Source organism: Malaclemys terrapin, chromosome 14 (assembly GCF_027887155.1).
Source record: "Malaclemys terrapin pileata isolate rMalTer1 chromosome 14, rMalTer1.hap1, whole genome shotgun sequence".
Classification (NCBI taxonomy): Eukaryota; Metazoa; Chordata; order Testudines; family Emydidae; genus Malaclemys; species Malaclemys terrapin.
The window spans coordinates 20,581,961-20,606,038 of NC_071518.1; the positions used below are offsets into that span (position 1 = coordinate 20,581,961).

The following is a 24,078-nucleotide window of genomic DNA, read 5'->3' on the forward strand; positions in this document are numbered from 1 at the left end:
ATTCCACCATGACGAACCGAAGGAACTTTCTGTGGCTCAGTAAAATCTCCACATGGAAGTATACATCCTGAAAGTCCAGAACCACAAACCAGTTGTACTGAGGCAACACGGGGAGGATAGTCTATAGTGTGATCATTCAGAAACTCATGTACCCAATATAATTGGTGAGGCTGTGAAGGTTGATGATGGGTCTTACCCCTCCCTTGGATTTGGGAACCAGGAAGTTAAGCCATGACCCCAGTGTCCTGGTGGACTTCCTCCACCTCTCCCAAAGTCAGCCACAAGTGGACCTCCTCGAGGAGCAGTATCTCATGAGAGGAATCCCTGAAGAGGGATGTGGGGATATGGGGAGAGGAACTGGATGGCAGAACCCAATTTGATGGTACTTAGGATCCAGCTGTCAGTGGTGATCAAACCCCAAGCATTGTGAAGGCAGATCAGCCTCTCAAAGGGGGGAAATGAGGACAGAGGAGCAACGACAGAGTGAACAAGGTCAACAAGGAGTCAAAATGGGTGCCTGGTAGGCGCTGATGGACAGTGTGTGGACAGGCCAAACTCCAGGCCTGACTGGGTTCTCCTGTGGTATCTAACCCTCTTTCTGGGGTATATCTGTTGCCTTGGAGGAGGGAAAGCTGGCCAAAGATGCGCTGCAGAGGATGCTGCTGCTGGACGGTGTAGTGGTACCACTGCACTGCCGGTGTATATACCTCCAAGGACCGCAGGATAGTCCTGGAGTCCTTGAAGGAGTGCAGCGTCTTCTCCGTTTTGTCCAAGAACGTTTGGCTACTAAAGAGAAAATCCTCATTGGTATGCTGGACATAAGGGGCAATACCCGAATTCTGCAGCCAAGAAGCCCTCGTCATAGGGGTGACTGCGGCAGCCATCACCCTGACCAAGATGTCCAGCGCAGACTGAGAGGATGTCTTAGACACCAAGCAGCCCTCAGTGACAAAACCAGAAATTCCTCACGTGAGGTCTTGGGCAGCTGGTCTGCAAACTTTGACATAGCTTTAATTAAGTACCCTGTTAATAAAAGGGTACTTGGACAGCAAGACTTGCTGGTTAGCAATTTGCATCTAAAAGAAAACGAGGTGATGTAAATCTTTCTGCCTATGAGGTCCAATCATTTAGAGTCCCCATCCTTCGGGGTGGACTTAAACCTGCTTGTCCAGTTCGGTTGTTCACTGCAATTATGATTAGGGAATTTGGGGCTGGATGGGAGTAAAACCCTCAAATCCCTAAACAGGAATGAAATAGAACTTTTCCATGTGCTCAGCTGTGGGGGTTACCAAAGATGGCATGTTCCAGAGGGCCTTTGCCGGTTCAAGGAATGCATCGTTGACAGGGAGGGCGACTTCCCCAGGAGTAGACGGCTGTCGAACATCCACCGATTTGTGGGTGCTCTCTTGCAGAATTCTGCTTGGATACCAAGGGACACAGCTACATGCAGAAAAAGGTTTTGGTACACTTTAAAATCCTCCAGTACCAAAGGGGAGAATGAGCCAGACAACACAGCACTGTGCGGAGACTAAGACAAGGCCCTTTACTGAGCCAAAGCCGGATCCCATTCCATGGCTGACAGAGCCAGGCAAGATGATTCTGGAGGCTCCATAGGGAGGACGACTGCAAATGCCAGGGCTGCGACAGATCAATCACCACCACGGACCTGACTAGCAATCTTGCCTTTGAGTGCGACGAAGGGTAGGACATCTGTGACTGAAGAGCATCCCACAGATTCCATGGAGGTCACTGGTGGCCGGTAGGTGACCAGCAAGGGATCTCTGTCTCAACCACAAGATGTGTGCCAATCCTGGTACCAGTAACGGTTCATCAGCGGCCCTCAATGCTAGTCAGGCAATGGAGAGCAGGAGAATTGTGACACTGCTTTCCATATTTTTCACAGTAATATTATGATATGACTGTCACAATCATAATGTATTTTATGCAAGATCGGTCATGTGAGGTATCAGAAAGGTTATGATTTACTGAATATGCTTATCCTATTTGTATGCATGTATCATTTTTGTATCTAAAGTTAGGAATATTTACTATACGCACCTGTACTACAAAAGTGTTTGCATCTGGGGAACGCCCACCAGAGAGAATGCAATCAGTCTGGCTGGCTAGCTAGCTGGGAACAAGTCAACGGACCATTAAGGAAAACAAAAGGTCTTTGAAAATGCTAATCTCCCACCTTACTGAGAAACTTTCCTGGGATACTACAAACAACCTCTGACTCATGGCTGCTTTGACACTGCAGGGTCATGTCACCTAGTACTGGACTCCATTATAGAATACCAGTATTTTTCCACAGGGAGGGGGCAAAACAAAGGGTTCCCGCCATATGTAAAACCCATTTAAGGCAGGGGAGTGACATAATCAGCGTTTGTTTTTCACTGAATCCCCCACCCAGGATGACTGCTGGAAACATCTAAGAAACAAAGACAAAGGGTGGGGAAGGAGGACTGAGCCCAGGCTGGAAAAGGTGTCTTCCCTGTGAAAGAAATACCTGGAGTTTTAAGCCACAAGCAAGAGCAGCTTGCCTTCAAGAACCTCTGCAATCTGCCTAAAACAACATTTAGCGTGAGAAATTACTACTTGTAACCAATTTCTTTAGTATCTTAAGCTTGGCTTGCGTGTTTGTTTCATTTGATAGGTAATCTGCTTTGATCTGTTTGCTAACCCTTATAATAACTACAAAAGATAGATTTTAAGTGAATAAACTTGTTTTCTCTAAAACCAGTTTGTGCAATTCATAATTGGGGGGGGGGGCGACAAAAGCTGTGCATATCCTTCGTCCACATTGATGTTAACTGATCCTGCAGCAGCCAAGCTTCCCCCTCCCCCGTTTCTTCCCACAACGTGGTGCATTCTGGCCCCTCCGCCTTCTCCTCTCAGTGGGCAGCAGCATGCCACTCAGTATCGGCTCGCATGCTGTGTTTGGCACGCGTGCCGTAGGTTGCCGACCCCTGGTCTGGGTTGTCACTAAACCTCTGACTTCCAGAAGCTGGGAATGAACGACAGGGGATGAATGGATGACTCAGATTTTAACAGTTCACCTGCCCTTTTGATGGAGGATACTGAAATTTGGTACTTACTCATTAACAACTACTCATCACAATAAACAACAAATTTGAATTTTGACATTTCTATTACATGTCATTTGAAGGTCAGTAACGATTTTTATTTTTTTTTCTGTGATTTGGCAATGCTGGCTATGAGTCCAGAGAATGCTCTCAGAGAAAGCAAGCATGTTGTAGGTACCAATCAAGTAAACAAGTGAAAGGTTGACTGTTGTCAGCTAATATTCATACCGTATAAATATCCTGTTTATCAGATTAAGAAATTCTTTGCAGACCAAAAACAGCATTCATTAAAAGAAGAAATCAAGCACTGAAATGAAAAGTGATCACTTACAAAGTTTGCAAGGTTTTCTCCTCAAGAGCTAACATTTTTGCATGTTTACACAACTTTTGAAGTTGTTTTATATGTTCTGGATTGTCAATTCCCATTCCCATAGACAAAATCTCAGATCGAATATTGTATTCATTGATAGAAGTCTTCAACTCTGAAAGCTTGGTGACCCGGACCTTAAAGAAAATATATGATGTAAATACAACTGTTCTTATAAGAAACTCATTCTACCTCTAACTTGTCTATTAACTTCAAAACTAAAATATTAGGCACATGTGTATCTATACCTATGAATACACACAACTAGTTGATCTCTAGTTAAATGGAAGAATTACCTACTTGTAATGTTTGGCATTAATTTCTTCTTCTCTACTATGAGAGTGTAATGATGAACAGTGTTACAGTACCACACACTTCCATCAATTAGAGCAACTTTCAGAACCACAGAGAAGGAAGGGTGTTGTAAAGATTAATGATTATGAAGAACTCAAATACTATAGTGATGAATACCACAGAAAAGCCCACCAGGAAACTGATAATTCAGTCTTCCTTGCAAGGTTTGAATTGTGTGCAATAAGTAAGGCATGGGGACATATACATTAAACAATGAAAATAAAACAAAATACCAGAATGAGTATATTGAATAAGGCTGGGGTCCTCTGAAAAAAACAAACAGTATGTGACCACATAATTAAAGAATATATCATAATGCATACTCACAAAGAACGAAATTAAGGTTGCATAGGCAACCTTAATTCTGATATTTCCTACCTTCTCAGTGCTTGACTTTGAAACCTTAATGTTCTTTTAATGTAATTGTGTTACACACACACACACACACACACACACACACACACACGTAAGCTCTTTGGGATAGGGACCATATTTTCCATTGTGTGTGCATAGTCTGACACTTTTGGGAAAATGTCTGTGTCCATTTATACATTTAATGTTGTTTTGTATCATTTAAGACTGCAAACCTGCTTTGTGAATTAGAACCTCCACTTTGCATATTACTGTACTTTGTGTCCTGTGTTGAGAGCCAGATTATGTAGCCCATCAAGATGTTTCGTAAGGCCAAAAGAGGGGGTATTTCTTACCTTATGCAGAACACACAGGAAAAGTAAGCCAAGGTTGCCACGGACTACTGACTTTCTAATAACTCTTATGAGCTTTACTACTCCTTCTGAAATAATGGTAACTGTGTACGTGAACCCAGCATGGTAGGCGTTCTGTGTATAAAGGGAGCCAATCGCTGCGAGCAGCAAGAGGAACTTGAACACCTGAACATGGACAGACCTTGGACCCAACAGATTGTTAGGAGCAGTGAGGAAGAAGAGGGAGGTAAACACAAACATTTGTTTTGTTTTTTTAAATAGATCTATCACTCTTGTATGCTTTGTAAATCTGTGTTTATTTAAAATGTTTCTTTAAAAAGCCTGTGTGTTCCTTACTCTGTCACTTAGTCCCTGAAGTTTATAACTAGGCGCACCAGAGCTCACCCAGCTCTGGAAGGAACAGATCTAAGCAATTGGTAAGGTCAAGAAGACCGAGACACTGGATTCAGGATCAAGTCATCTGGACTGCGGGGTCATATAGCCAAGACGTGTATCAGACACAGGGTCTGCAACTGAGGAGTATGCCTGAATAAACCAGAGCTAGAACAGCGATCAATTGTTACCCAAACCCAGGGAGTTTAGCAGCACACAGAATTAATGTTTTATTGGCATAAATTTGGGATGACCTGTGTAATCTATTTGCAGCTTTGCCACTAGTGCATTATGCAGTTATCCCAAAACTTTGAAAATACACGATGGCATAGTGTATCTCAGTATATTTACATACACATTCACAAATTATATATTATATATATATATATATATATATATATATATATATATATATATATATATATATATATATATATATATATACACACACACACACACACACACACATACCAATAAAAAGAGAGAGCAAAGAGAGAAACATTTACTGGGCATTTATAAGGAATTTAGATAAATATTCTCGAATAGTGCTATTTATATTTAATACTTACCATTGGATCAACCCAAACTGTATTTCCCAAGGCAAGCACTATTTTTGCTTCATGAAGTTTTCCTCTAATTTTGTGATGAATATATCTAGTAACCTAATAAAAACAACTCTGATAGTATTTAAAGTACATCTTAAATCAAATACAGATTTTGTATCTTAAGCTTAGAAGGTTACTAAATTATAATTAACAATGAAATTATGGTATTTATCAAATAGTATCAACAGTTTTGGAGAAAACAGCATACAAACTATAAAAGATGTACATTGCAAAATTACAGATCGTATTAATATTGCATGATTAATGGGGCTGGCCTAGAAGTCTAGTGAATTATGTTTTACCACTGCAACATGGGGAAAAATACAAGTATGGGTCAAGGGTATCGGAAACTATATTTCCAATTGCTCCTGGCAGACCCAAGGAGCAGTGATGACTGGTGCTGGAAGAGGCCACAACTAGCCTTCCTGTATTGGTGGAAGACTGGTGGAAAGTTTTCAAGAGAAAGGGGGTAAAAAGGATTGTACTGGATTCTGAGAAGGGCTCCCTCAGAAGCTTATTCTCCAAAGAAACAGCACCAAGCATTTACCCACTTGGAGGGCAATTATGATTAAAGTAACAGTTATGAAACAGGTTGTTTCTGTCCTTTCTAAAGACGCAGGAATATTAAATCTCTCAGTAACAGAAGATCTTTAAAAATAATTAATGAAATGTACTTACAACACCAATTTCTAAAAATTAAGGATTAACTATGAAGCATAAACTACCAAAAATATTGGCTCCATTTAAGTGAATCAGAAATAAGTTTTCTGAACTTGAGATAAAGAGAAACATACTATATTAAAGAAAGATTACCTTAGGGTTCCATTCGATTTCATTATCAATAGGTTTCACCCTACAAACAATAAATTCCACAGCTTGCGGGGGCAAAATTTGAAATCTTGTAGGTAAGTGAAACAGCTGATGAACCTGAACTCGACCAGTTCTGCCTTCATCTATGTACCGGATAGTAACATTGCAGAAGAAACAATTTTCTTCTTTTGGGGGTATCTCCAACACTTGAACCCTTAAGGGAGAAAAAAAGTGAAAAATTATTTTTGTTTTCCAAATTAAATACAATACATTACCAGAGTTACAAAAAATGAAATGATAAATACAATCTTAATCTATTGGGTTTTGCTTAACATTTATGAAAATGTAATATAATCATAGTAAATGAAAATATGAGTTACCTAGTTGAGAGACAAGGTGGGTGAAGTAATATTTTCTTGGACCAACTTCTGTGGGTGAGAGACAAGCCACACAGAGCTCTTCTTCACCTTGTCTCTCTAATACCCTGGGAATGACACAGCTACAACTATGCTAGACACGACCTGAAACATTCTGTGCACATTAACTATACTAAACAACTATACTACATGGAATTCTGGTTAATAATGGTCTCTTACAGTCCTTTGAATACTAATATTGAGTTTTTTCAGGTATATACAAATATATCAATACAAAGTACTTACTTTAAAATACCTAGAAATTTTATTCTTTAAAATCATTCTTTCCAAATCAATCTGAATATCTTACCTGTGAAAAAGACCTTCTTCATGTAATCCATACAGTGCTAGTTTCTCCACCATTTCAACTGACACTTTATTCCTGGCTTTCTTAAAATACTCAATCATCTCTCCAACAAGAATTGCATATTGATCTTTTTGTTTATCTATTATGCGACCGAAGTAGTTTGTTGCATCCACAATGTGGAGAGGTACTATCTGAAAGTGTTTAAAAAAAAAAAAAAAAGTCAGTCAACTCATAAGATTAAATTACTGAGCTACACAGACTTTTATAGCTAAATCCACAGATTTCATTCCAGCACAGATCAGTATAACAGTAGCCTACATGAAAGGAATACTACAAGCTAGGCATCAGTTCAGTTTCTAATAGACAGGAGTTCATATTGCAAGAGCCAACACCACACTATCAGTTCATAGTGTATTCCATGTCTGTACAGTGGCCAAGAACTGAATTGCACCCATGTTGGTTGAGTCAATGGCAGAATTATCTGGACAAGGATGCACTTGTTCTGGTGAGCAAGACCTTCAATCTGGCACAAATACACTTTAAAATGATAACCAATATTTTAATACTACTTAGCAATTGTATAGCATTTTACATTTACAAATTACTAAGCAATAACAATCGCAACATCCCTGAGAGAGAAGTAAGTACTGTCCCCATTTTACAGACAACGAACCAAACACACAGATTAAGTGACCTGCCGAAGGCCACACAAGCCATATAGATTCTTGTCAATGTATGCACAGTAAAATCAGAAAATCTATTAGGAATTTATTAATTGCTGATTTCTAGCCCTCCTTTTTCAAATGAGGAGTAAAGAAATTAGTGCACTATCTATACCTCCTGATTCAGTTCTAGTCTGCACATCTAGTAGATGCCATATTATAAGGACAACACAAATAACTTGATTTTGGATTCTGAATTACTTAGACTAATGATGAAGAAGGCAGGCTAAAGAATAGTTACTTTACCCTCCAGTAAGTAAGCTTCTTTGGGATGCTGGTAATGCGGATTCTGCTGTAGATGCACTTATGCCTCAAGAGCCCAAACTTGGAATCTTTTCTGAGTAGTAGTGCCCTTGACCCTCCCTCACAATTCAAAGCCTGTGTCTGCTGAGAACATAGAAAAGCAAGAACTGAGGGCAGCTTGTAGGATCCTCATTGATTACAATACCTCTAAGAACCACAGTTACTGTAGGGTACGTAATCTTTTTTGTTGTTGTTGAATTTGCATCACTGTAGATCCAACTCTAGGTGACTAGCAAGCAGTAAATATCCTCTCAGGATGATGGAAATGAGGAGTATCAGCTGCATTAGTGAATTAGAAATTGGAGTACTACTCTCCAAAATTTGGCCTCTGATCTAGTAGCTACGTCCAGTGCACAGTGCCTGACAAACATGAGTGACAATTGCTCCACATAGCTGCCTTGCAGATCTCAGATACAGGCACATTTCAGAAGCAGGCCAAGGATATTGCCTGGTGGACTGTGTTACCCAAAATTGGGCCAGCTAGTAAGCTTAGGGAGGACTAATGATCCACCAGAGTTTGGTGGAAAGCAGCACGTTTATTATACTGATAGTTAAGCTCAAAAGAAGGGGGGATTCACACTCACACACCCAGGACAGGCACAGCACTGGAGATGTCAGGATCCTTCAAGGTAAGTGTTCCACAGCGCAGCGATGGACAGTGCGATGAAGGTAAGTCTTCCCGAGGTACGATGGAATACAACGCGGTGAACCACTGGCCAGGTGGTCCGGGCAAAAGGCCTTCACAGGAGGTACAATCTTGAGTGCGCACTCCTGAGCACATGGCCCCTTCCCCTTTTAAGGACCTGCTCCTCATGGCCTGCAACTAGAGATGACTTGGCTGCATCTGGTTGGTCACACTCCACCTCGGGCAGTGTCCATGCATTAGGTGTGTGATCGCTGCCTAATTAGAGTCCCATACACCTTGCCTACCTGGGAACATTTCTGATCTTCTAGCTGTTCAAGTAGCCCTTTCATTCCACAAGCATTCCAGGAGGAAGGGGGAGGGGGAAAGCTACTTCACAGGTACTCAAAGAGGGATGGGAGACAAAAGTGGGGGAAAATGTAACGGACCTTTTGTTATACATAGCATACAGATCACTGCTGCTCCTACAACAGACTGACCCTTAGAAGTTGGTAGGGGAGGTGCACCAGCCATCTGATAGCGTGAGATGCAATGAGTAAGCCATTTTGACAGTCCTTGCGATGAAATAAATTGGCACTTGAAGCAGCCAGCTATTGCCACAAATAGACCAGGCTGGGAGGGTGGGAAGGGGTCAGTTCTGAAAGATTTGATCCTGCCAATGTAATACCAAAGAGATCTGGATTCATCTAAAGCCTGTAGCCTTTTTCTTTGTGTGAAAAATGTTTTGGGGAACACAGCTAAATTAATTCACTGATTTAAGCTAAACTCAGAAGCCACCTTGAGAATAAGTTTTGCATTCTCAGTACCACCTTGTCTTTATGGAATGAGGTATACAGGGGCTCAGCCATGAGTGCCTGAAGCTCACTCATTCTTCTGACCAAGAAGATGATTTCCCCCCCGCCCCACCAAAAGACCACCTTGAGAATAAGATGGTGGATGGAGCAGTCCATAAAGCTTTCAATTGACAATGCTGAGGTTTCATGCTGGAGTAGATTATCTGACAGGTTGGTAAGTATTCATTAGGTCATGGGTGGGCAAACTTTTTCGCCCGAGGGCCACATTGGGGTTCTGAAATTGTATGGAGGGACGGGTAGGGAAGACTGTGCTTCCCCAAGCAGCCTGGCCCCCTCCCACTTCCTGCCCTCTGTCTGCCCCCCCTCAGACTCCCGAGCCATCCACCACAACCCCCCGCTCCTTGTCCCAACTGCCCCGACTCCTATCCACACCCCCGTCCCCCCCAGGACTCGCATGCCTATCCAACCCCCCTGTTCTCTGTCCCCTGACCGCCCCCACCCCAGAACCTCTGCCCCATCCAACCGCTCCCTGTCCTGACTGCCCCCTGGGACTCTCTGCCCCTTATCCAACCCCCATACTCCTCAGCCGCTTAACATGCCGCTCAAAGCAACAGGACTGGCAGCCGCCGCTGCCCACAGCGCTGGCAGCACAGCAAGCTGAGGCTGCGGGGGAGGGAAGACAGCTGGGGAGGGGCCGGGGGCTAGCCTCCCTGGCCGGGAGCTCAAGAGCTGGACAGGACGGTCCTGCGGGCTGGATGTGGCCCACGGGCTGTAGTTTGCCCACCTCTGCATTAGGTCCTTGAAAATCTTGGATACTGCCAGAGGGAGAAGACTAAGAGTGATTGTATTGGCAAAAAATGTACCAAAATTGCTGCCAGATGAACCCTGACAAAGCTAAAAGAAAATCTAGAATGTTTTAACTGCAGCCCACCACCAAGAATCTTTGGTACGATGCCTGCACCAGCTCAAGTCCATTAGGGAAGCCCACATCAAGAATCCTTTCTATTTGGAGGAAGTCTTTCTCAGACATCTTTTTTTTATCCTGTACCAAGTTTTCTTGATCTTGTGAGGAGCAGTTCTTTTTGCCATTGTGCTCAACCAGTCAGCATCCAGGCCATCACATGCACCATTTTTGAGTCTAGCAATACCTGACCCTGATCTTGCAACAACAGGTCTGAAAGCCTGGCCAGTGGTTTCATAGACATCTGTAACAGGTCTATCAGCCAAAACTGCCTCAGTCATAGAATATCAGGGTTGGAAGGGACCTCAGGAGTCATCTAGTCCAACTCCCTGCTCAAAGCAGGCCCAACCCCCAGACAGATTTTTGCCTCAGATCTCAAAATGGCCCTGGATTGAACCCTGGGTTTAGCAGGCCAATACTCAAACCACTGAGCTACCCCTCCCCCACAATATCCCTCCCCAGTCAATAGGCAGCTGGTCTCATCTGGCTCCAGCAGTCACCCCTGGGGACTGGCAGGGGGAAAAGGAGAAACAAGATTGGTGCCCCCTTGCTTGCTTATGTAGTTCATAGCAGATATACTGTCTGTATCTGCACTACTGTCACAGAACAGGGAGAAAAGCCACACACTTTAATATAACACCATGTTGTAAAGTGATTATATGCAGGCCTGTGTCCTCCTTGTTTCTGTAGATGGTCTGTGTGGGCTCCCGTCCAATCCCTGACACATCGATGACTAATGTCCTGTTGGGACAGGGTCATGAATGGTACTCATTTTTGGGCCTTGTCAGGATGCAGCTACAAGTCCAGCACTGCGAGGACATGAAGTGGTAATAGGACTTTCTTGCTTTGTAGGAGAGTAGACTGACTTAAGCCAGAGCTGTAGAGGCTTCAGGTGAAGTCTGGCAAGCAGGGTTATGTATGTATACACAAACACATGGACTAATAATGCAAGGCAATTCAGTTCCATCACTGCCAGTTGTGATTTCACAGTGTTCAGCAGCACAGGCACTGACTTTTCAAAGTGCCAGGGGGTGCTCGACCCCCAGCTCTGCCCCAGACCCCGCCCCCACTCCACCCCTTTCCACCCCTGCCCCACTCGTGCTCCACCTCTTCCCACACAGTCCCACCCCCTCCCCTGAGCGCCCTGCGTCCTCATTCCTCCCCCTCCCTCCCAGCCTCCTATACGCTGCAAAACAGCTGTTTGCGGTGGGCGGGAGGCGCGGGGACGGAGGGGGAGGCACTGATCCATAGGGCCTGCTGGTGGGTGGGAGGCACTGGGAAGGGGCAGGAGCTGATGGGGGGCGCTAAGCACCCATCATTTTTTCCCCGTAGGTGCTCTGGCGCTGGAGTCGGCACCTATGTTCAGCAGTAACTTAAGTGAGAGAAACGTGTCCTCTGACAAGTAAGCGCTCACTACCACAGAATCTAACCTGGGCCATATGAAGTTTATCATCATCTGTGATGGCATGAATGTCGGTTTCTTCCAATTCACCACGAGGCCCAGATAAGCAGGGAACAAACAGTTGAGAACGGTCAGATTTTGCTTGTGGGATCTGCCTCTGATCAGTCACTGGCCTAGAAATAGCCAGACGTAGATGTTCCTTCTTTCTTAGGTCTGCAGCCACCACAGAAAAGCATTTTCCAAAAGACTCTTGGAACCATGGAGAGTCTGAAAGGCAGTTACTTTGTACTTCTAGTGATTTGGCTCCACTGAAACAGTTACTTATACATGTACTGTAACTGTTGTTCAAGATGTTGTTGCACATCTGTATTCTACTCCAGGATATGTGGGCATCCAGAAAACCTGAACCAAAGTTTTCTGCAGCATTACCCATAAGGGTGTCATATGAGCCCTGCACATTCTTGTGGCCTCTCCCAAAGCTATATAAGGGAGGCACTGCCCTGAACCCCCTCAGTTCCTTTGCATCAAAACATAGCAAAACAGGACTCCAATGCAGATGGGATGGAGCATGGGTCGTGGAATTCAGAACATACGTGCGCAACAACGTCTCAAAAAGCAACAGTTAAAACACAGGTAAGTAACCATTTTTTCTTCTTCGAGTTGCTGCACACGTGCATTCCACACAGGTGACTCACAAACAGTACCATCAGGGGTGTGTGTGTCAGAGTATATTTAAATAATCACTGCAACACTGCCTTTCCAAAGTTTGTATACGATCTCCAAGCAATTGTGATTGCATAGTGATGAGAGAAGGGATGCACCAAGGACCAGTCCTACAAGATCCAGTAAAGGGACATCCTTTGAAAGAGCTACCAAAGTAGCCAGTCTCTGTGGAGGATGGGTGTTTGCTACCAAGTAATACAGAAACGAATCCACCTGGAAATTGTGCTGACACTGGTAGAGCTCTCATTCTGTCATCATATGAAACAAATAGGCAGGAAGATAGCTTGAAAGTCTTGGTCCTGTCCAGATAGAAGGCTAATGATCGCCTGACATCCAAAATAGATGAATGTGGTTTGGGGAAAAAAATCATTAAGTACAGTGATTGTTTCAAATGAAAAGCCGAAATCACTTTAGCTAAAAACTGCAAATGTGGCCTCAAAGCTACTTTAGCTTTAAGCAATGCCGTATATGGCTATCCTGCCAGGAGAACCTGAAAAGCTCTCCCACTCTTCTGGCTGATATAATGCCAGTAAGAAAGGATGTCTTCTGACTTAGGTGAGGCAAAGAGCAGGTACCCGTAGGCTTAAATGGTGTACCCATCAAAACAGCTAACACAGCATTATGGTCCCATGCTGGTAATATATCCTGAACAGGGGAAAAACTCACACAATCCTTTTAAAAATATCTGGAGACTATGGGGTTGGGGGAGGGGGAACCAATCTTCCCTGAATGGGAGGGTGAACAACTGAAATTGCTGCTAGGTGAATTCTGAGGGAGCTTAGAGAAAGGCCTGAGATGAGATGAAATTTAATAAGTACTCTAAAATGTTAGCTTCTGATGGAGATATACTACAGAGAGTAGACCAGATTAAAAATTGATTCCACTTAGCAAAATAAGTGGATTTAGTGGATTATTTTGTGCTCTTATGCAATATTTCCTAAACTGCCACTGAGTAATCTTTCTCTGCCTGATGTAACCACTCAACTGCCATACCATAAGATGCCAGCTGTCTGGATTTGGGTGCAATGTCCATCTGCAATGCTGGGACAGAAGACTTGGGAGAGGAGGCAGAGGCCATGGAGATTGAATCAAGAGACCATGAAGATCCAAGAACTAGCAGAGTTTCAAGCAAGTGGAATTACCTATAAGAATTACCTTAGCATGGTCTTACATAAGAACAGCCATACTGGGTCAGCCAAAGGTCCATCTAGCCCAGTATCCTGTCTTCTGACAGTGGCCAATGCCAGGTGCTTCAGAGGGAATGAACTGAACAGGTAATCATAATGTGATCCATCCTGTCGCCCATTCCCAGCTTCTGGCAAACAGATCCACTTATTTTCTTGCTTCAACTTTAGGCTCACCTGTGGAATGAGTGGAATAGGGGGAATGTGTTCATGAGAGTTGGCCCCCAGCACCAGTAAGTGAGCCTGGACTTTAACCCACTCAATAAAAATGGTTACTCACGTTCTTGTAACTGTACTTTGAAATGTGTTGCACAAGTCCATTAAACTCCATTTCAGATGCAGAAGCACTTCCACTTGCCCAGGTAACTAACTCTTGTGGAAAATTTTCTGCTATTAAGGAGAACATTTTGCAGCACTGCCACTGAGCAATGTGCCTCCTTCGCATTTAGCCACTGATGAACTATGCTATGAGATGCAACACCTTAAGGATTCAGGTGCAGCACCTGGCTGTGGTTCTGCGTCAGGACTCAGGTTATAGGTAACAAAAAGATCCCAAGTGGACAGTTCATGGAGGTCTGAATGCCACATCTGTCTCAACCAGGCTGGGGCTATAAGGATCATTCTGCCATCATCTTGCATGAGCATGACTCTGGAATCAGGGGTACTGGCAAGTATGCACAGAGCAGGTTCTTGTTCCACAGGAACATGAAAGCATCTGATATTAATCCAGGACTGTGACCCACCCGGGAACACTTCCTGTTCTGACAAGTCGCAAATAGATGCAGTGATGGAAAGCTTCCTATGCAGAACACCAAAGCTACAATCTTTTTCTTGACACCATTCATGGTCTAAGTTAAAGGATCTGCTCAGACAATCTGCCAGGCCATTCTGAATTCCCAGCAAATGAGACAGAATGACAGAGCCTTGAATACACCAATTCCACAACTTGACTGCCTCCTGACAGAGGCAATCTGACATGGCATCCCCTTCCTTGCTCACATAAAACACTGCTGTGATGTTGTCAGAGAGTACCTTGACAGTCTTGCAAGTTCCTGATGCAGGAACTGCTAACACACACAAAAATACTGACAGCAACTTCAGTATGTTTATGTGAAGCCTGGCCTTGTGAGCAGTCCACAAATCCTGAGCCTGAAGCGTACTCATATTAACTCTCCAATCCACGGTTTAAGCATCCATTACTAGAGTCATGGACTGGGGGAGAGGGGCAGAAGGGAACTCCCCTGCACACATTATCTTGGCTCATCCATTAATCCAGCACAGACAACACCCTGTCCGGGATCCATACCAGCCTATCTAGTTGGTGAAATTAAGAATGCCTGACTGCCTTGAGCCATGCCTGCAGTGCCCTAAGCTGTAGCCTGACATAAGGGGTCACATACATAAATGCAGTGTTTGAGGCAATTCCTTACAGAGGTCTGAGGCTAGTCCTTAAGAGACAAACAGAGGTCCCACAGAGTTTGAAACCTGGAAAGAGGTGGGAATATTCTGGCTGATGTTTGTGACAGTGTCCAGAGACCCCAGGGGGAGTCTGAACACCAAAGAATAAGGAATTGAATCAACTGATAGTATATGATATTATTATACTATAAAAGTGTATGAAGTCTTATGAAAGCTGCAGACTCAGTGTTAATTGATATTATTGCACGATGTATGCATGGTTAGAGTGCAAAGGGTTATGTATGTGTGCTGGAAATATGTTCCTAAAATATGTTCTTGGGCCCGGTCTACACTACAGAGTTTTGTCAACACAAGTTACGCCAGAATACAGCCACTGCTGTACTTAAACCACTGATGCATGTCCATATTGCTTCTTGTGTCAGTGTGTTTATTTACACCATGCTATGAACCTTCTAATAACATCTGTGTGTGCCTGAAAATTAAACACATTTTAAATCACTTTTTAAAGTAGCACTTAGTAATTCAACCAAACTGGCATTCCTGAACACTAACCTGAGAAGCCCACACAAGGGGGTGGAGGGAGGTGAGTGTGCCAGCATGCTGTCTCCAAGTATAGACAGCAGCCGGAAGCAACCAATCATGAGGCAGAACCTGGTGCACAGACAGCTAGAGTCTCCCTGTCCCCACACCCCAACTCAGAGACCAGTACACTGTGATTCTCTCCAAGTCCTCCCACCCCCTCCCCTATAGTCCAGGCAGAAGTGTGTTTGCTGCCCAGAGTGGCATGCTCAGCTGGGCAGTAGCTATGTGAGCTCTGCACACTGAGGAATTTCAACACTTTCTGAGGCTTTGAAAGGGGAGGGGCACATACCTGTATAGCTGGATGCAGGGCAGCAGAGTTCAAAACAATGAGCAGAGCGGTCATGGTAAGTATATTGGGATACCTCCTGGAAGCCAGCTACGGCGACATAACAAACGCAGTGTCTACACTGATGCTTTGTCAATCTAACTTTGCTGCAAAAAGCTCTATACCGCTCACTGAGGTGATTTTATTTTGTCGGCAAAGCAGGAGAGTTTTGTTAGCGGGAGGAACAGTGCAGTGTAAACACCTCCACTATTTTGTTGGCAAAAGCTGCCTTTTGCCGACAAAACTGTGTACTGTAGACAAGACTTTAGACAAAGAAATCCAAATTCACCAGTCTGCCAGTCAAGCTTTCTAAAAAAAGGACAATACAAGTACATTTACATATTAAGTGAACAAAGCCATCAAGTTAACAAGAGAAGACAATTTAGCAATTATACTGGCCAACCAAATCTGCACCCCAGAAAACCTTCCAGGCTCTTGATGAAGAGAAAATGGACTTTGGGTAATACAAGTGAAGCAAAAAGGCTCTTTAGTTATCCAACACCGATGGGATAAAGCATACAGAACTCTCTGAGGCTGTGAAAGTTGGATCCCTTAGTCTGGAGGACTAGGGATGCTAGCAACTTGATGCAAGAAAGAAAATTGCAAAAATTAAGTTTTAGTCACTAGAAAGCACGCTTTGTCTTATTTGTAACCATACCTTTTCTGTTATTCTTGCTTAGTATCACTTAAATCTCTGTTCTTTGTTGTTGAACTTATTCTTGTTTTATTAATACACATCACTGTATTCAGTTAACCAAACAGGCTGATGTGTGCTCTGTGTCTTTGGTAGGGTTACCAACCCTCCAGGATTGTTCTGGAGTCTCCAGGAATTAAAGATTATATCATGTGATGAAACCTCCAGAAATATGTCCAACCAAAATTGGCAACCCCACTCTTTAGAGGAAGCACACTTAATTTCTGGTTTCAGAGTAGCAGCCGTGTTAGTCTGTATCTGCAAAAAGAACAGAACAGGAGTACTTGTGGCACCTTAGAGACTAGCAAATTTATTAGAGCATAAGCTTTCGTGGGCTACTGCCCACTTCTTCGGATGCATATAGAGTGGAACATATATTGAGGAGATATATATACACACACACACATACAGAGAGCATGAACAGGTGGGAGTTGTCTTACCAACTTTGAGAGGCCAATTAAGTAAGAGAAAAAATTTTTTTTGGAAGTGATAATCAAGCTAGCCCAGTACAGACAGTTTGATAAGAAGTGTGAGAATACCAAATGGCCATTACAAACACTGAATCTATCTCCCCTTGTAAGTATTCTCACACTTCTTATCAAACTGTCTGTACTGGGCTAGCTTGATTATCACTTCAAAAAAATGTTTGCTCTTACTTAATTGGCCTCTCAGAGTTGGTAAGACAACTCCCACCTGTTCATGCTCTCTGTATGTGTGTATATATCTCTCCTCAATATATGTTCCACTCTATATGCATCCGAAGAAGTGGGCAGTAGCCCACAAAAGCTTATGCTCTAATAAATTTGTTAGTCTCTAATTTGCCGCAAGTACTCCTGTTCTTTTCACTTAATTTCTGTAATTGTTGAGAGAGGGACTGCACACTGTAGGGAGATGTCTCTGAGGAACTCAGGAACTGGAGTTGATGGATTACCACGTACAGGGCAAGATTTAAATTGGTGAAGTCTTGAAGAGTTTGCTGGCAAGTCAGACAGTTTGTGTGTCAGAGAACTGATACACAGTTTAGCAGCAGTAAAGCTCTCGCTCTTGCTAAGGCAGAATGGCAACACAGTGGCTCACAGTTCTAGGTGTCCTAAACAGATCACATCACAATGCTGCCCCCAGTGAATTCTATCCTCCCCAGAAGCATCACATTGACTTCTCTTTGTTCACTTTCAGGTCCAGGACATGGAAGAGACTTATTGTTTGATGGATTGCAGCCTATACCTGGTGTCTGAAAGGAGCCCAGACTAACAGTAATCCACTTAAGAATATACATGGATACCTCTTAAGGAGGTAGGCAGCCACTATTGCTGTACACTTGGTAAAAACCCTGTATGATGATCACAAGCTGCATGGCAGGACAGTGAATTAGTCTTCTACGACAAACCTCATGAACATACTGTGGGCAGGATGAATTGCCACATGGTATATGAATCCTTTAAGTCAAGGGAAGCAAACCGATCTCTTGAATCTAGTGAAGGGATAATTGTAGTTAGAGGTACAATACAGAACTTTTTTTTTATATTGAGATTCTGTAGGTCTAGGATGGGATGGAAGCCCCCTCTGGCCTTGTGCATTAGAAAATATTAGGAATAAATCCCCGTCCCAATGAATAGAGGGCTTCTTTTATGGCTCCCTAAGCATGTAGCGTTTTCACTTCTTGTCTTAGCAAAGCCTCATGAAAAGGGCCCCCGAAGGACTGTGTTGGGCCGGGGGGAGATAGAAAGGAAGTGCAGGGTATATCCTGATTCCACCATGCTAAGCACCCATTTGTCTGAGGTGATGGACTGCCACACATGTAGGATATGGTATAACCTGTCCCAGAAAGGTGGGGAAGGGTCAGTAAGTCCCAGGCTGGGTAGCATACGGTCCTCAACATAAAGTCAAAATTGCTGTTTGGTGCCCTGGGAATGCCTAGATTGGTCAGCCTAATGAAAGGGGTCGTACGGCTGTCTAGGTTGATATTGAGGACCATATTATGGCCAGAGCTTGGAAGCCCAAAGACTTCAGAACTGGTCTCAAAGCCTCATCCATTTTGGATGAAAACAAGGCACAATTCTCAAAAGGAAGGTCCTCAATTGTGTGTTGTACCTCCCACAGGAATCCCTGAGGACTGTAACCAGGAGGAAAAGCACATTATTACTGTTATCACAGACCTGGCTGCAAAGTCCATCAAGTCGATAGAAGCCTGTAGGACTACTAGAGAGATGAGGCAGCCCTCAATGATGAGTGACTGGAATTGCTCTCTGGAAGTTTCAGGCAGCTTGCTGGCAGACTGGGATCTGACCTACTCATTTGAGAAATCATATCTGGACAAAGTGTTGACTGGCAACATGAAATTGTAAATTTGCTGCAGAATAAGTTTTTCTGCCAAAAAGGTTGAGGTTTTTTGGCATTTTTTCTTAGAGGGTAAGCCTTAGCCTGACCCTGATGGCTCATCTCTTTCAGCATGGCCACAACTAATGATCCAGGGGTGGGATGTAAATAAAACCACCCCTTGGGACTGAACCTGGTATTTTCATTCCAATTGTTTGGTCACTGGTGGAATGCAGGAAGGGGGCTGTCAGATTGTTTCGGCCTACTGCATAATGGCATCATTTACAGGGAGGGCCACCTTCCCTACCACAGAGAGATAGAGAATGTTAATGAGCTTGTGGGTACTCTCCTCCACAAGCTCCACTTGAACGTCCAGAAAGGCTGCTGCTCTCCTGAGGGGGTCCTGCTGCATCTTAAAGTCACCTGGCACCAGGGAGGATGCATCCAATACCAGGCCCTCATCCTGGGATGAGGGAGCTTGAAGCAGGGGCAACAGAGATGACTCCCATGGCTGATCTTGTGGTACCAAACACCAACTGCAGCTCTGTAGCAGGCTGAGCTAAATCTTACATCTGGGAGTGAGAAGGCTGATTGGTACCTACAGGCCTGTCAGTACTAATAGGAGAGTGCTCCCTTCTGGGGAGATGTACTTGTGCTTGACCTTGGTGATGTCATCCCCCAGAGTATCCAATAGGGCCACTGGAGGAACACTTTGGCAAGGAGTCTTCAAAAAGCTTCCCTTGGAAAACCAAGGGGGCACAAATGCCGGTCTAAGGGCAGCCTTCATGAAGATATATCGGAGGCACTCCTCCCTCAGCTTCTTCATCCTGGTGTTGAAGCCATGACAAATAGAGCACCTGTCTCTAATGTGGCCCTCACTCAAGCACTTGAAACAACAGGAATGAGGTTCACCAACAAGCCCAGGCTTTTTACAGCCTGTGTAAAATTTGAAACCTGGGGACACTGACACAGGCTCCACTGGTACTGGGTTGGGTCTGGAGACTCACTGGACTGGAAAAATCCACAGTGATTCTCCTCAGAAGTTTCTGATGAGACTTTAAAATCCTTTGGAACCAGAGAAGAGTCCAGAATCATTGAGTAATCAGGGGAGAAGAAAGAAAGGTTAGCAGAAGCAGATGGATCCTCCTGTGGTAGAACTGGTTCCTTAGGCCTTGGATCCTCCTGCACCATTAGCTGCTCAGGGGGAACAACATCTCTTCATATTTCCAATCTAGGTGGCTCTGGAAACTGCTCTACTGAACACTCTGGAGACCTTCCCCTTGACTGGGTCTATGACTGAAACCTAGGAGAACAGGAAATATCCCAAGGGCTCCAAAATGGCCAAAGCATAGGGCATGGGGAACCAATAAGCACAGTGCCATGACTATCTGTCTGCTAAATTATCAGACCCAAGCCCGATGCTCTCCTTCTGCAGACAGTCTAGAAGACTTGCTAGATCAACTGAGTCTAGGAGGAAATGGTGAGATAGTAGAGGACTTTGAGCCAGACTCCAGAGAGCCATCTCAATAATGAGCAAGTATCAGGGGCACAAAGCCTGCTGGAGTCACTCAGCAATGTAATCTAGCTGTAGCCTATCGTGAAGAGGCCAGCATCGGTACCAAGGCAGTACCTCAAATACGTCTGAAGACATTGATGGCACATCATCATCAACTGGTGTCAGGAATGACCTCTCATACTCAGTGCCATGGTATAAGCTGGAGTCAGTACCCAAATGGAGTCCCAGTACCAACGCTGTTGGTGCTGAGACAGACGCCAAAGACTGTACCAGTGCCATCACACTTTATACTAGTGCCAAAGAAAGTACCTGAGAAGGCGTAAGCCCCTACAATACTTCTTGTCTGGAACCAACATCGCTACCACTAATAGTCTCCGCGTCAGAACTGAGAAGACAGACAGACAGACCTGGTAAACAGGAAACAATGCAATGGACTCCTGTACCACAAAACAGTCTGTAATGGAGAGGCAAAACAAACCTTTGCTGCATTTTAATCTTACAGGGTTGTCAATACCAATAATATCTGCCCCAAAACAGCATCCATTGTTAGGGGAACCAACAGTTACCCTGAAAACTGTACTGAAAATCAACAGTATGGCACAGATCCTCCTGCCACAGTACTCGGGAAACATGGGTTGACAGCTCAGCTCTACCTGGGTACCTGAATAGTCTCAGTGATGATCTGAGTCCTTTTATTGAAGAAGAGGAGGAACTCTCAATGTTTACCATTCAGAAATGCCTCTCTTGTGTTATGGAATGGAGGAAAATACAGCAAATTAATAGTCATTTCTACGGATAGGAATGCTCATTATTACTGCATAGAACATGCATGGATCTAACCAGCAATTATATTGGACAAGAGATACTGGTTTGTCCTGTGTGTCCTCTTTCAGGGAGGCCCTGGAGAGGAAAACCAACCTCTCTATGAGTGGCGAAGACTCCCCCTGCAATTGGACTCTGTCAGAGACAACCACAACCACACTTGTGGTCTGCAGACAGGCGGGAAGTGAAGTGTTTCCTCCAGGGCCCAGAAGCCGAGGCAGGACTCATTGCCTTCTCCCCAGGTGGTGTTTGACGCGCAGGTCTCTGGAAATCTGCTCTCTTTTCTTGAAAGAGGGGCAGACATTGAACCTCTCAATGTGTCCCTCATGAAGACAAAAAAGGCAGTACATATAGAACTCACTATTCAGGATGGACACCCCACACAATGCTCAGTACTTAATGCTCAGCAAGTGCTGCATGCCACCAGTGCGTAACATCAAAATTAACTAATACCACACAGTACAAAGTAAAAAATAAAAACAAAATAATAAAACAAAAGTGTACTAACTATTTGCCAGTCATGTAGAGTGCTAAACAGACAGACTACGCACAAGAAAACCCATGAGGAAAACTGCAAGGGGAGCTCAGACTCAGGCCATGGACAATGAGAATAAAATGAAGAGAGTCGGGGAGGCACCACCCAGATATAACCTCAGGAGGAGCCACAAGGATGTCAGGACGCATGCACCGCCCTGACAGGTACTGCTGCGAAAACTCTTCTGCTCCAGCACATGGGGTACACAAATATTCCTGAGTAGAAAAAATGTGTTTAACCATTCAAAAAAGAATCTCAGATACTTCCTGTGGACCAGATGGATGTCAAGGTGGAAATCTGTCTTGTATAGTACAGAGCCATAACCCAGTTGGTTCTAATCTTTGGACTGAAAAGGCCCAATTTTGGCAGTCCTTGTTTTTCTAATCCTCTTGCAGGACCTGGTCTTTTGCTGGATACTACTAAAGATCCTGTGGTCAGATGTGCCTAAAATTGTTCAAGACTATAGGGGATACTTGGTAGTGTTTATTTACTGGCTGTGGGCTGGAGGGGAGTAAGGCTAGAGAATGCCACAGTCCCCTTCACTAGGTCCATTATACCTCTCATTACCTGGAGAACAATTCTTGATGGCAGTGAGGATGTCAAATTTTCTCATGGTTCACCATTATCTGGATGTTCAAGGTTTTGTCTATCTTTGTCAGCAAGTCCTGTAAGATTTTAAAATCATATATGGTTGATGTCAGGGCCAAAGTGAGTGCTTCATCAGGAGAATACAAAGACTCCTTTGGTAGAGAAGGTATTTGCAGTGCATCTGCACCACCACAAGGGGCTTCCTCCATCTCGGACATGGGGGTCTGGCCACTAGAGCCTCCTCTTAGTCACATGATACAGTGGCCCACTCCTGAACATATGGTAGGGTAGGTCCCAGTAAGGTCAGTGGGCTAAGGAGGCAAGTTATAAGGGTACCATCCAAATTGAGGTTGACCAATCCATTGCCAATTATACATCAGCATTTGCTACAGAATTAGTCCAGAAACATTGCAGGTGTTTCTCTCTAAACTGATGGGAAAAGGTTCCTGCCTTGATGTACGGAAGGAGGAGTGACTGGGAGTTGGCAAGGTGAAGTTCACCTCCAGGAAAATCAGTGCCATTAGCTGCAAGTCTAGTGCTGGGACCAGTATTGCTGCCCTATTCTACCCTACAGATATGGTGGTTTTGGTGCCTTTAAATGTTTTTTTCTCTCCATTGAAGCCAGGTGTGCCCTGATCATTGGTGCACTTGCCATAAACAGCCTAGTCAACTCCAGCTTAGTGGATGTCTCTTCTTCAGGTTTGGATGTGACTTTTATGGACTGCTCATGTAGATATAATCTGAGACTCATGTATGTCCATTTTCTGGTGCAAAAAGCAATGGCAGATTGAGCACTTATCAGGGACTGTCCTTCCCTGAGGCAGAATAGGCATTTGCTTTACCTATCATCTAAGGCCATAAGACAACTGTATGATGGACAGGGTTTAAACCCTGGGGATTTATGTCCATCCTGATGGCAACTGGCGCCAAGTGCCTCACACCACTGTAAAGAGAGTCTTCCGCATCTTTTTCCTGATAGAGGGGCACGGCCACTCTGCCCTTTACGCCCTCACACAGGAGCATGAGATGGCACAGGGCATATGTGCAGCTCAGATAGACTGCTACTCAGAAAAGATTCAGAGCTTGTGTAAATTCAAAGAAGAATTTTTATTTTCAGTAGTCTCCCAGAAGGCCTCATCTAAGCAAGGCTAGGAACCTCATATTTTTAGGGATGAAGCATGCCACCATATCCGACTTAGGGAAGACCTTCCAAATATCAGAACCCTGGAGAATTACTGGCTTGAAGTCCTTTTGGGGACTTCTAGCTATTGTGCTGGGGTAATATCTGCCATCTACTCGGATATGATCCTGGCCACATATATGGCAAGATGGACAATAAAACACAGAAGTCTGGTCCACCTTTCTGTCTAATGGGTCTTTAGAGATGCTGTGCTGGGGCCAGCTAATGGGAATGACCCCATAACTTCTCCATTTCTCTGAGATGTGGTACAATTTTCTTTCTTACTTGGAGTGACCATCCTGTATCCATGAATAATCACATTAACTG

The 24,078-nt window shown here is 44.1% G+C and overlaps 1 protein-coding gene across 1 annotated transcript in view; it reads right to left on the reverse strand.

Annotated features, from left to right (window-relative positions):
• TDRD12 (tudor domain containing 12) overlaps positions 1-24,078 on the reverse strand; it is a 139,085-nt gene that overhangs the window by 35,516 nt on the left and 79,491 nt on the right. Inside the window, exons 21-24 of the mRNA XM_054048563.1 lie at positions 7,046-7,233; positions 6,323-6,533; positions 5,474-5,566; positions 3,418-3,590 (exon numbers count right to left, since the gene is read on the reverse strand). Coding sequence (XP_053904538.1) covers positions 3,418-3,590; positions 5,474-5,566; positions 6,323-6,533; positions 7,046-7,233 — 665 coding nt within the window. The remainder of the gene's footprint in view (positions 1-3,417; positions 3,591-5,473; positions 5,567-6,322; positions 6,534-7,045; positions 7,234-24,078) is intronic.